At 31.7% G+C, this 14,499-nt stretch overlaps 2 protein-coding genes across 2 annotated transcripts; both read right to left on the reverse strand.

Annotated features, from left to right (window-relative positions):
* Positions 1-758: 758 nt before the first annotated feature.
* LOC100920407 (olfactory receptor 4C12-like) lies at positions 759-1,688 on the reverse strand. The gene has a single exon (XM_003773766.1). The coding sequence runs from the start codon at positions 1,686-1,688 to the stop codon at positions 759-761; it is 930 nt and encodes a 309-aa protein (XP_003773814.1).
* An 11,443-nt stretch (positions 1,689-13,131) lies between these two features.
* LOC100920148 (olfactory receptor 4C12-like) lies at positions 13,132-14,061 on the reverse strand. Its single transcript, XM_003773765.1, has one exon. It carries the CDS (start codon positions 14,059-14,061, stop codon positions 13,132-13,134), a length of 930 nt encoding a protein of 309 aa, XP_003773813.1.
* Between the last annotated feature and the right edge of the window lie 438 nt (positions 14,062-14,499).

A 14,499-nucleotide genomic window follows, 5' to 3' on the forward strand; every position in this document is an offset into this window, starting at 1 on the left:
AGAATAAAACTAGATAAGTAATTAAACTTTAAATTTACATAATTTTCTGATATGTTGAACAAATAACATAAGAAATTCAAGCAGGCTTTGCAAATAATAAAATTCTTCAAAATTATAGTACATAAATATATTTGTAAAAAAAAAAAAAAGATGGTAAAAGAAGTTAATGTGAATTTCTTTCATTATTTAATCTACCACATTCTCTTTCCCTCTTGACCATCATAGAAATAAGGAATTAAAAATTATGGAAATTCATAAACCAGAGATGTAAATATCAATTTCAGGATCAAACTTTTCTAAACTAAAGCTTTTAGGATAAGGTGTAACAAATGCCTTCAGATCCACTTGTTAAAATACAATGAGTTTTTTTTTTTAATTAGATTATGGGAGGAGTATCCACACATAGGGGAGATGGAGGGATATTTGCTTAGATCAAAAGAAACCTTGGAATATCTTGAGGATTCTGAAAAGGAGTCTTCTGGGTAAGGGAGCAGGGGACAAAAGACATCTTAAATTGTGGAAATGATCGGCCTAGAGTTTTGAAAGAGGAGAGAGATAAAAATTATTCCATATCAAAATCTACTTTTTTCTGGGTAATTAATTGCTGATCTCACCAGTCTATGACTTTTATCAAGTACTGTTAATGATTCTTCAATCTCATGGTCCTGGTACAATGACCATTGGACCAGTCCTATTTAATACTTTGCTTTCAGTTCTCATATATGATTATTTATGAGGATGTTATCTTACAGATCTATTTACTTATTATTTAAATTCACTTTCTGAGTCCAGAGCTTCCTCATAGCATTTTTAACCTCTGCATTTCTTAGTGTGTAGATTAAAGGGTTTAACACAGGAGCCACCATACTGTAAAAGACAGCCACAGCTTTATCTACAGGAAGGGTCATCACTGGCCTCAGGTACACAAATATACAAGGCAAAAAAAATAAGACAACCACAGTGATATGAGAGACACAGGTGGAGAGGGCTTTGTGTCTGCCTTCTGCACTATGGTTCTTCAGGGAGCGCAGAATGACAGCATAAGAAATCATCAACAGGAAGAAGTTTAACAGACAGTTGAAGCCACTATTAGCTGCCACAAATAGACCAAGGGTATGGGTATCCATGCAGACAAGATTGAGCAAAGGGTACAAGTCACACATGAAATGATCTATAATATTGGGTCCACAGAAAGGCAACCAGATTGTGAAAAGAATCTGGATCGTTGCATGGAGAAAGCCCCCTGTCCAAGCTACCCCCACCAGGAGACCACACAACTTCCTGCTCATGATTGTAGTATAGTGGAGTGGTTTACAGATGGCAACATACCTATCATAGGCCATCACTGTGAGCAAGATGATCTCAGCAGCCCCAAAGGCATGTTCTGCATAGACTTGGGTCATGCACCAATTGAAGGAGATTGTTTTCTCCTCTTTTAGGGAGTCCACAATAAGTTTAGGTGCTGAAGAAGATGAAAATATTATATCTATAAAAGATAAATGTGCCAGGAAGAAATACATAGGGGAGTTTAGAGTCTGACTGTTGCTGATTGTCACCATAATGAGAAGATTGCCTGTCAGTGTTACTATGTATAAGATCAGAAACAAGACAAATATTACTTTCTGCATCTTCAAATTCTGTGTAAGTCCTAATAAGATGAATTCTGTCACATTCCGTCCTTTTTCCATCTATGTGAAATGAAAGAACAGAATCACAAGAAATGGCTTTATCTGCAAAGAAAATAAGCAGTAATTAAAATAATTCAATATACAACTATAAGCAAATCATCCAGAACAAAGGTCCAATTGTTATTAGGTTGTTATTTTTTTTTTAAGTTTCTCAAGTTTTTGTGATTTTACACCTTTCCAATGCATCTTTCAATTTTTAATTTTAAAGACAATAGTTAGTCCCCTTTGTGAAGAGAATCCTCTGGAGAAAATTTCTTAAACCATAAAGGTTAAGGGTATAAAGGACTTTTCCAAGTTCTATTTGAGTGAATGACATTTAATCCATATGTTAGCAAAGTTTGAAAAAACATTTACTTGTCATTCCTTTGTTTTTTTTTTTTTTTTTTTGTATGTAGGATAATCTCTTTACTGATCACAGATTTCTCCTAGTAGGTTTGGAAAACATTGTCTGGTTGTGTCACAGTTCTGAACACCTGATTGTCCCCTAGAAGTAAATAATAAAGTATACCTGTTTATGATATTTAAGGCACCATCTTCCCAAAACTTGTTGAGAGGACATCTTTTGACTGTATAATAGATTAATGCCATGGGCATGGCCCCTGAAGGTAAAGAATTCCTACCAACTATGTATTTATAATTTCTTCTGTTTTAAATTTAATAGAGGTTAAGATTATATTCAACTGTCCATGGAAACTGATGACACAGTGGATGTAGTCCTAAACATCAGGTCATGAAGTACTGAGACAAATATAGCCTCAGACACTTTCAATTTGTGTGACCCTGGCTATTAAGGTTGGTTTCCTTTTGTTAATCATGATGATGATAGCTACTTTTCAAGATGATTGAAAGAAACATTAATTGTTTTTTTAAAGCTTTTAGCACAGTGCTGGCACAAAGTCAATGCTATCCAAACTTGTCCCCCTCACTTCTGCTCCCAAGGAAATGTGGAACAATGAGATACTATCACAAATTCTTCATGATTTATTTCATGCTGACATCTTGAATGTGTGACATGAAATCAAAAAGATACAGAAACCACAAAAATCAATACCCATTAAACACTTTATGAACTTCAGCTTATTCTTGTACAAGGATAACCTTAGTATCCTCTAACTCTATTTTGTCATGTGTTCTTAGAAGTTTGAAAGAAAAACTGGTCAACTTTCATTGTTCTTATGACAACCTTGAAGAAACTATTCTTCATCAGTGAACTAATTGACTTTTATGTAATTAAGATGTAGGAAAGTGAAATAAAAGCCTGTAGGTAAGCAACCCTGTATTCTTTTTTTATTAATTTTTTTTCCAAAATATTCATGGATAATTTTTCAACACTGACCTTTGCAAAACTTTGTGCTCCAAATTCCCCCCCCCCTTTTCTTCCCACCCCCTCGCCTAGATGGCAAGTAATTGAATATATGTAAAACATGTTAAAATATATATTAAATTCAATATGTGTATATATATATATATATTTATAAAACTATCATTCTGCACAAAAAAAAATCAGATCAAAAAGGGAAATATGAGAAAAAAAATGCAAGCAAACAACAATAAAAAGAGTGAGAATGCCATGTTGTGATCCACAGTCTGTTCCCACCGTCCTCTCTCTGGGTGTAGATGGCTCTCTTCATTACAAGATCATTGGAATTGGCCTCAATCATCTCATTGTTGAAAAGAACTATCAATGACCCCTGTATTCTTAATAGTTTGACTTTCTTCATCTATCAGTAGGAATTAATTACTATTTAACTACATGGTTTTCTGTGGTTTTGTGAGAAACATGCTATATAAAATTTCTACATTTCTAAAATTTAAATCATCACATGATATAGTTATATCCTTCATCTTTAAATTGTGGGTCTAACAAGTAATAACTTAAAAATTAATGTTTAAAACTGAAATCTTCACATGCCAAATTCAATCATCAAGGGAGCAAATGTTCCCCAATAAGTCTTCCCAATATGATCTCAATATTGTATACATGAAAAGGAAATTTGGAATCTTCTAGTTCAAGTTTCAACCCAAATGTGAATTTACTCTCCATTTGAAATCATTCAATCCCCACATGGATTCATATTGTAAGACATAATTTACACTCATCAATTCTAATTATATGATCTAGAACAAATTAATTTTGCCTTATAATATAGTGCTTTTGACATTTCAAGACTTGTCCTTTTCAACTTTTTATTTTTAATAACTTGTGATGATTTTCAAGATTAGTTTGGCACTTAAGAAATTGATTGACATGTAAGTAATAATTAAAATGGCATTTAAGTTCTCAATTTTCATTTGCGATATACTCTGTTCAGGACTTATCCTTCTGCTCTGCCATCCATTTTAATCCTATTGTATATCCCTTTCTAAGATATAGTCTTTATTTTTTTTTTTGCTGCCATTACTTTATTTTCTCTTATTGTTTTAACTCACTTATGTCCCCTTATGAGCGTCTTTTATTGAAATTTATAGTTTCCTGAATGGATGTCCATCAGTTGGAGAATGGCTGAATAAATTGTGGTATATGAATATTATGGAATATTACTGTTCTGTAAGAAATGACCAACAGGATGATTTCAGAAAGGCCTGGAGAGACCTAACACGAACTGATGCTGACTGAAATGAGCAGGACCAGGAGATCATTATATACTTCAACAACAATACTAGATGATGACCAGTTCTGATGGATCAGGCCATCCTCAGCAACGAGATCAACCAAATCATTTCTAATGGAGCAGTAATGAACTGAACTAGCTATGCCCAGAAAAAGAACTCTGGGAGATGACTAAAAACCATTACATTGAATTCCCAATCCCTATATTTATGCCCACCTACATTTTTTATTTCCTTCACAAGCTAATTGTACAATATTTCAGAGTCTGATTCTTTTTGTACAGCAGCAAAATAACGTTTTGGTATGTATACTTATTGTGTATCTAATTTATATTTTAATGTTTAACATCTACTGGTCATCCTGCCATCTAGGGGAGGGGGTGGGGGGGTAAGAGGTGAAAAATTGGAACAAGAGGTTTGGCAATTGTTAATGCTGTAAAGTTACCCATGCATATATCCTGTAAATAAAAGGCTATTAAATAAAAAAAAAAGAAAAAAAAAAGAAACCCCCCCCAAAAAAATTTATAGTTTCATCGACTTTGTTTCCAACTATCTCTCTGGATATTCACAGTGTTTTCCTTCATGAAATATATGTACTGTATAGTTGAATAATTGACAATTTCCTGAATATGCTTAGAAGAATTGCACACATTTATCATAGTTTGGATTACTTGCTGTCCAAAGGAGGGGGAGGGAAGGAGGAAAGGAGAAAAAATTGGAACACAAGATTTTGGCAGGGTGAATGTGGAAAACTATCTTTGCATGTATTTTGAAAAATAAAAAGCTAAACATTCTTGCTTTTGTAACCTCATAAAAACTATCAGCTTCAACAAAAAATATGTTCCACCCTCACTTATTTTCAGGAGGCTTCTCTTTGCTTAAGCCTAAATTCAGATACCAACTTTCTTATGATGGTCACCTTCATAAAACCATTTGTTAATTTTCTTCCTCCTTCATCAAATATCCTTGTATCATAGATGCATGGGTATATGAATATCATGTCATGTTTTCAGTTTATTGTGCTCTGATTCATGGTACATTCAGGAAATGGTACCTCAGATATCCTTAGGTGAGAAGAGTTATATTCTGGGTGGTATGGTGACTGCAGTATAGATTTCCTCAGACAATCTTAACTGGGAGTTATCTGAATTTATTATTTGTATTTCTACATTAACGGTGTAGCCCTAAAGAGTAATACTCATGCTTTGCTTACCTATAAAAGCCCAACTGTGCATATAATTTAATGAGACATTAATAGCAAAACAAATACACACATAAACACACATACACACTCAATAACAGCCTCCAAATCCTAAGAACTATGGAAAAAATAGCTAAAATTTATATAGTGCTTTAAAGTTTATAATGCATTTTATAAATAATATATCATTTTATCCTCATAATAAACCTGTTAGATAAAGATTGTTCTTCATATACATTTTGCAAATGAAACTAAAGCATGGGATTATACAGTAAAACACAGTTAGTAAGTCTCTGAGTTTAAATTTGAACTTATTTTTTCCCTTGATTCTTGACCCCAAGTTCTATATTGTGTTAGGTAACTCAAATCATTAGATTCATCTGTGATATTCATTCATTTTTTTTATTATTACCTCTTTTCATTGGATTTTCTTCTACTATTGATGGCTATTTAGACTTTTAAGACTTGCTGAAGTGATTTATATTGCAACAACAACAAAAAGCAATGAACATACATATATGAGATTTTCAATTGACATTACTATGTACAAAAGATTTCAGACTCTAGAACTTCTTTATTTTTACTCAAAAGATAAAAGTCTTTGTCTTTAAATTTATTGAAACCAAATTTTTATGACCTATAGCGGTGAGGAAGAAACAGACAGCGATAGAGACAACCAGAGAGACAGAGACAGACAAGGACAGGAGAGAAAGAAAGAAAAAAGAGAGAGAGAGAGAGACAGAAAAATGTGAAAAAATCTGACTCAATGGGAATTTCTGTTAATGGGAATCATTTGTTTTGTTGGTGAGAATATGACTTTAGACCTATTTCTATCACTATAGTGCAATATCTGTGTTGAATTTTAGAAGCCCAGAACTAATAACTTTGTATTGACCAATAGCTCATGGATAGAGGAGAGATAAATGTGTTTCTGTGGACTTTTTTATTGTAGAATTTAGCCTATATTTTATTCATTTAGAATCTTTCAGAAGGGAATTCCCACCCTGACCAATACATATTCATCTCTCATTTGAAATTTGTAACCATAAAAATTTGGGGTTATGTGAATTTTCCAATGTCACATCTATTATGTTGAAGGTAAGATTTTGCTAGGTTTTCATGAATACAAGAAGCCTGACTCATTACCCACTATACCAGCTTCCTATATTATATAATGTTTTATTATATACATTTTATGTCCAAAAAGTATTCAACAGCTAATAATATATTTCAAGAACTTGAGTGAAAAAGTATTATTTCATTATGAATTAACTGATAAAAATATTCTAAGTTGAGAAACTTACATTTGTGCTGTATTTAAATGTGAATAGCTTCTGATATTTTCAGTACAAAACATATCACTGCTTAATGAAACACATTCATTTCTGCATAAGTATGTATGGACTGTCCAAGTTCCCAATGAAGCCTTCTGTGATAAATATCTTCTAAGATGAAAGCAATATTTCAGAGAGACATGAGAAGCATTGTTTTTAGTCAAAATAATCCATATACTTACCTTCCTGAGAAGTAGAGAAACTGAAACTATATTCTCAGAAAATCCCAGATTGAATTTAGCATTAGGAAAACAATGAATTATGTAAAACTCACTCCTATAATCACAGAACAATAGACAAAACCTATGATGGAAATGAATCCAAGTGGTTCTCTCAAACCATTCCACTTCTTCAAATATCCATACAAGGAAAAAAAATGAGAAAATGATTTCTTCTTTGTTTACAACATGTTTAAAGAGGATCTTAAAAAAAGAATACTGACCTCTTTTCATGTCTCATTCTTCATTCTCACAGGACTTAATTATCAATGATTCTTGAAGTGCTTTGTCTTAGTAGAATAGATCTATTTGGCTCTTTTCCCTGCCATTAGGGTTTCCACTTTCTGCCATCAAAGCCATAGGGTACAAGTTCCATTAAGACATTCTCCTGAGTATAAGGAAGGATTCAAAGTCCTATGTAAGGAGAAATTTCACACAATATCATTTCAGTTTGGGGGAAATAGATGCAAAATTCAATTTATTTTATTTTATTTTTAAAACTTCTAAATCACATGTAAATAAGTATTTTCAACATTTGTTCTTTCTTAAATTTTGAGTTCCAAATTTTCTCTCTCTTCTTCCTTCTCAGTCCTCTTCTTCAAGAAGGCAAAAAATTGCATATAAATTATACATATGCAGTCATACAAAACATTTGCATAATAGCTGCAAATAAGATGTAGACATAAAAGAAGAATAAAGTAAAAAATGAGAGTATGCATCATTCTCTGCAAGCAGATAGTATTTTTCATTCCAAGTCTTCCAGGATTATCTTACAATATTGCATTGGTGAAAATAGCTAAGTCATTCACAGCAGATGATTATTATATTATTGCTATAACTGCTTAAAATGTTCTTTTGTTCCTGTTCATTGTATATGCATCAGTTCTTGTAAGTCTCTCATGGTTTTTCTGAAAGTATATTGTTCAACACTTCTTATAGCAAAAATATATTCCACAAAGATCATATAGCACAACTTATTCAGTCATTCTCCAATTGGTGTATATTCCCCCAATTTCCAATCATTTGTCACCAAAAAAAAAACTGTCACAAATATTTTAAAATATATACTTCTTTTTCCTTTTCCTCTGATGTATATGGGCTATAAATCCAGAGGAGTTATTTCTGGGTTTGTAAAATTCCATTTTATAACTGTTTGATAATAATTTCCAATTCCTGTCCTAAATGGTTGACTTAGATCATAATACCAATAACACTGCAATAGTGTCTAGATTTTTCCACATTCCCTCAAACATTGGCCATTTTCCTTTTCTGTCACAAAAGCCAATTAGATAATTATAAGGTGGTTTTTCAGAGTCCCTTTAATTTGCATTTTTCTAAACAATGGTGATTTAGAACAATTTTTTATATTACTATAGGTATTTTTTTATATTTTCTTCTGAAAACTGCCTGTTCATATTTTTTGTTCATCTCTCAGTCAGAGAAGCTCATATTCATATAAATTTGACTTGGTTCTCTATGCATTTACAAAATAACCTTTTATCAAAGAAATATTCTTTAAATTTCTTTTCTCTTCTTTTTTCCCCACTCAGTCTAGTTCTAATCTTGATTGTTTCCATGTCATTTGCTGATTTTTTTTTATTTAATGAAATTTTAATTATCTACCTTATATCCCATGGGTTCTTTCTCTCAATTTTGGTCCTAAAATTCTTTCCTTATCGGTAAGTATTTCCCATACTCTCCTATTTTCTGCTCTCCTAATCTGCTTTTGATACCATCTATTATATCTAAGTCACATACCATTTTGACTGCCCCAGTGACTGCCCTCCATGGCTTAGTGAAAACTGAGGTCAAGTGTATGAGAACATTAAACATAGTCAGTATATGAGAATATACAATAAGGCCTACTTATTAGATTAATGGGATTAATAGTTCCTTAAATATTGGGAAAAATTCATTTGTGAATCCATCTAGACACAGGGATTATTTCTTAAGGAACTCATTTATGGATTAATCTTATTTTTTCTTCCTAAGATCCATAACAGTATTCTATTTCCTTTATTTATCTGAGCAATATATAGAGATTAAATATTCATTTATTTCTCTCAAATTATGAATTTTACTGGCATGTAATTGGTCAAGATAACTTCTGATGATTGCTTGACTTCATCTTCACCTATGGTATTCTCATTTAATTTTTGATAGGGATATGTTTTCTTTTGTTTTTAAATTAACTTATCCAAGAATATTTCTTTCATTTTCACATACACAACTTCAAGTTTTGCTTATTAGTTCTTTTTTTTTAACTTCTTATTAATTTTCTTTTGATGGTATTTCCATTCTGCTCTAGGCTGATATGTATTTCAATCTATGCATATATGAGTATGTATGGACAAAAAATTAACAATATTATGTTATACATACATGTATTTAACATTCTACAATATATGCATATTCTCTGTATATATATAGAGAGAGATTTTTGTATATATGCAATTTGTACATGATATAAATTTCACTAACTCTCTTGTTTCAGCTTTATATATTTATATACAAATATAAATATAAATATAAATATATATATAATGACATGGTTTCCCCATTCTGAGTTTGTATTTAGTTGTATATCAGAAATTTGGATACATTGTTTCATTAACACCATTTTAATACACTACTTTTAAAGATTTATTCTTTGACCACCTCATTATTTGGAATTCACTTATTAATCTCCAAGGAGAATTCTTTTTTAAAAGAAAGAATTTTGATTCATATTTTAATTATGTTATTTGTAAATGATGAAAATTTGTTTTTCTGCATTTGTTTGCAATATCTGTTCTGATATCGAGAACTATTTTTCATAAAAGTTTCATGCAGCACAGAAAAAAAAAATATATATATATTCCCTTTAAAATAAAAATTCACTTTTTTCCAGTGATTTTTTCAATTCCTATTTTCCTTTTGTTTATCTTTCTTTTAGAATGACACAAAACAGAAAGAGGGGCATTGAAATATCATGTTATCATTATATCATTGTCTCTTCTTGTGGCTGTGTTATTTTTTTCTTTATGAATTTATATATCATGTATTTGAAACATAAATTTAATATTTATACTAGTTTGTTTCATATAATTGATTCAAGCAAAATGTACTTTGCTTTTGTATCCTTATGCAATTAAAATATTTTTGTTTTATCTGATAACATGATTGAAACTTCTGCTTTTATTGCTATTGTTATTGTAGTGTATTTGAGATTCAGATTATGCAGTTATGTTATCTAAACCTATATTTATATACCTTTATTTTGGCCTGTTTTTGATAATATAATTATTGTAATATTTATATAGAACTTACTATGTATCAGGTATTGTGTTGTGCTTTCCCACTATATCTCCTTTAAGTTTCTGAAATCATCTTACTGTTTATCAATTTATTATCGCCAATTTATTGATTGAATCACTAATTTGATTAATTCTTTAATGTTTTGCTAGTTTATTTAAGAGAGAATGTCACATCTCACAGAGGCTGGTAAAACCTGTCAGGGATCCATTCTTACCATCATGGGACATGGAATCTTTGGCCTTCTCAATTTCTGCCCTAGGTTGACCCCTTTTTCACATTCGGGGGGTCCTCTGATCCAAAGATTGCCCAGCTCTAGAAAGATCCTAGACACATGATTACTTAGTCCAGAAAAAATCCAACACAGAAATTTAGAGTACAAGGAATTGCCAGCATATACATTCTCCTCTTTTCTATGCCTTCAGACATGATTTATTGACCAGTGAATAATTTCTGAGATATAGATAGATAGATAGATATAAATAGATCTCTATCTATCTATCTATATATATATATCTTTTCTAAACTTTTTCTTTAGTAGTAGCTATGATGAATATTATCATTTTATTCTGAAGTTTTTTTTATTATTTTGATTAAATCTTAGCAACCTTTGGGAGCTTCTATTTTTTCCATGATATAATTTATTTACTTGTCAAAGACCAAAAGTGGGCAGTTGCCTTCCCACTTTGAAAGTCTATTGAAGGCTTATCATCATACTCTGAATATCTACTCCTTAACTGTATCAGGATTCTCTTATTGACTTCACAAAACTGAAAAAAAAAATAGTTTTTCCAGTCACATTTTGGTGGCAGATGCTAACTACTATTTCTTAATTATTTTTTTCCTCTTAGCTCCAATAGTTCTATAAACCTTTCAAATATTCCCTGCTTTGAGCAAAAAAAGAAAAGGAAAGAAAAAAGAAAATCATTGTTTAATAATAAACAAAGTAAAGGAGAAATGCTAAATACAGATAAGTGCATTGTCTTTATTCTCATGATTGTTGGAAGCAGCACCATTAATAATTAATTGGGTTTTGAAGGGTTTTTTTGCATTTTGTTATAATACTAGTGCATAATTTTGAACATGCATTCCAAACAGAGACAGTTTAAAATTGTTTGGAAAACAGAGTTTTCTGAAAAGAAGACAGAACTTCCTAAAGAAATTACTTTTCTAGTTATGCAGCTTAGAAAATTGAATCATTCTATATAGACACAAAGAAATTGGATGAATTATTTAAAATTGTGGATATTAGCTCAATAGAAAGAAAACCTAGCTACCAAATAGTGATATTCAAAAGGAAATTGGGTTGTTTCAGTAGGTTGTAAACTTAGGCCATCTAGAAATAATTTAGGAAAGATTAGAATATCATTTATTGGGAGAAGTTTTGAGGGAATGCTTGAGGGAAGTTTACTTATAAACTACTACACAAAATCAATAGAGAGCTCTACAAAATAGGAGATTCAAATGTGTCTGTGGTGTCAAAAGTGATAACTTTTAGAAAATTGCTCCTAATAATCATTTTTGGAACTACCCTGACCAGCAAAGTAATTTAAAGGAATTAAGCTACAATTATTATGAAAATCCCAAGATCGTTTTTATTTTCATATTGTACATATTTATCTACCTAAATTTCAAATCCAAATAATGTCAAAAGTCAAAGCATCTGACCCTAATGAGGATGTGTTAAAAAATAATTCCAGTTCCAAGAGTCAAGAATCTTGTTTTTTTTCTTTCAGCAGTTTTAAGGATGTGTTGCAACCCAAAGATATGTAGAGATGTCACATGTAGTAGATAAAAAACTGGATCTGTAGTGAAGAAGAACTGAATTCAAATAATATTACCTATGTGACACTTAGAAAACAGTAAATATTTCAATATTCACTGCTTAAAGAACAAAACAAACAAAAAACCACAAAAACCAAGAAGTGGAACTCATTATCTCTAAAATTACTCTCCTATCATCCACTTAATTTTCTTGAACCTCTGGGAAAGATTATTGTTCTTTCTTCCCCTTTAGTTCTGTATCCAGTAAGACTAGATAATTAGATTTATATAATGCTCTGCTATGTTGATCAAATGAGAAAATATGTGATGGCAGTCTTTGTAAATAATAAAATTTCTTAACAATTATAATACATAAAGTTATAAATATAATACAATAGTTAACAAAGGCAACTGGTAAAATAAGTTAAGATGAATGTCTGTCATTATTTAAACTATTACATTCTCCCTCTCTCTTGGCCATGATAGAAATGAGGAATAAAAAAAATAGTGGAAATACATAAGCCAGAGATGTAAATATCAATTATGGCAATAGGATCAAGCTTCTAAAACTTCTAGGATAAACTGTAGCAAATGTTTTCAAGTCAACATGTTAAAATACGCTGAGATAATTTTATATTAGATCACAAGACCAATGTCCATGAATAGGAAGAGATGCAGGAATATTTGCATTGATCAATTTAGAATCAATTTAGAATCAAAGAGCATCTTGAGACTCCTGAAAGGTAGTCTGCTGGATAAGGGACCAAGATGCAAAATAAGTCTAGCAATATAAATACTCAACCTAAGAATTTGGGGAATTTGAGAGACAAAAGCTATTATATTTCAAACTATATATTTTTTCCCTCTGGATAATTACTTACTGACCTCAGTCTGTGCCTTGCAATATAATATTAAGTGCTGTCAATTTTCTTTAAATCTCCAGTTCCTGGCACAATAATCATTGGACCAGTACTGTATTGCCCTAAGTCATGTATTACAAAAGATGTATTCTTAAGATCTGTTTACTTATCACTTAAATTCACTTTCCGAGTCCAGAGCTTTCTCATAGCATTTTTCACCTCTGTGTTCCTTAATGTGTAGATTAAAGGATTTAACATGGGGGCCACCATAGTATAAAAGACAGCTACAGCTTTATCTATGGGAAGGGTCATGACTGGCCTCAGGTACACAAATATGCAAGGCAAAAAAAATAAAACAACCACAGTGATATGGGAGACACAGGTGGAGAGGGCTTTGCGTCTACCCTCCAAATTGTGATTCTTCAAGGAACGTAGAATTACAACATAGGAGACCATCAACAAGAGGAAGTTTAACAGACAGATGAAACCACTATTAGCTGCCACAAATAGACCAAGGGTATGGGTGTCCATGCAGACAAGTTTGAGCAAAGGGTACAAGTCACACATGAAGTGATCTATGGTGTTGGGTCCACAGAAAGGTAACCAGATTGTGAAAAGAATCTGGATCGTTGCATGGAGAAAGCCCCCTGACCAAGCTACCCCCACAAGAAGACCACACACTTTCCTGCTCATGATTGTAGTATAGTGGAGTGGTTTACAGATGGCAACGTACCGATCATAAGCCATCACTGTAAGCAAGATGATCTCAGTAGCTCCAAAGATATGTTCTGCATAGACCTGGGTCATGCACCAATTGAAGGAGATTACTTTCTTTTCTTTTAAGGAATCCATGATAAGCTTAGGTGCTGAAGAAGATGAATAGATGGTATCTATGAAAGACAAATGTGCTAGAAAGAAATACATGGGGGTGTTTAAAGACTGGCTGCTCGTGATGGTCACCACAATGAGAACGTTGCCTGTCAGTGTTACTATGTACAAGACCAGAAAGAAGGCAAAGATTATTTTCTGCATCTTCAGATTCTGCGTAAGCCCTAATAAGATGAATTCTGTCACATTCCTTCCAATCTCCATCTATGTAATAATAAAAAAAAACAGATTATTAAAAGATGGGCTTCATCTGCAAAGAAAATTGCAGAATTACACAGCTTTTTTATAACTCAGGTTGCATGAGCAAACCACTCAAAACAAATGCCCACTTGTTTTTTGTTCATTTGTTCATTCATTTATATTTATTTATTATTTATTTATTTTCTCAAGTAATTGTCTTTACACTTTCCCAATGTCAGTTCCAGTGTTTTATAGAGATAAAATCTGTCTTCTCTCTGATGAAAATCCCCCTGAAAAAAAGTTATCTTTCATGTTTAAGGTGAAAGTATTTCTATCTCATTTTAGGATAGAAAGATCTTGTTCAAGTTCTATTTGGTAGGCAGCTTTTAATTCATGTGTTAACAGATTTTCATAAAGCATTTACTTGTTGATCCTTTTTTTCCCCTTTTGGTATGTCTAAGA

Source organism: Sarcophilus harrisii, chromosome 6, assembly GCF_902635505.1.
Source record: "Sarcophilus harrisii chromosome 6, mSarHar1.11, whole genome shotgun sequence".
In the NCBI taxonomy this organism is placed as follows: Eukaryota; Metazoa; Chordata; class Mammalia; order Dasyuromorphia; family Dasyuridae; genus Sarcophilus; species Sarcophilus harrisii.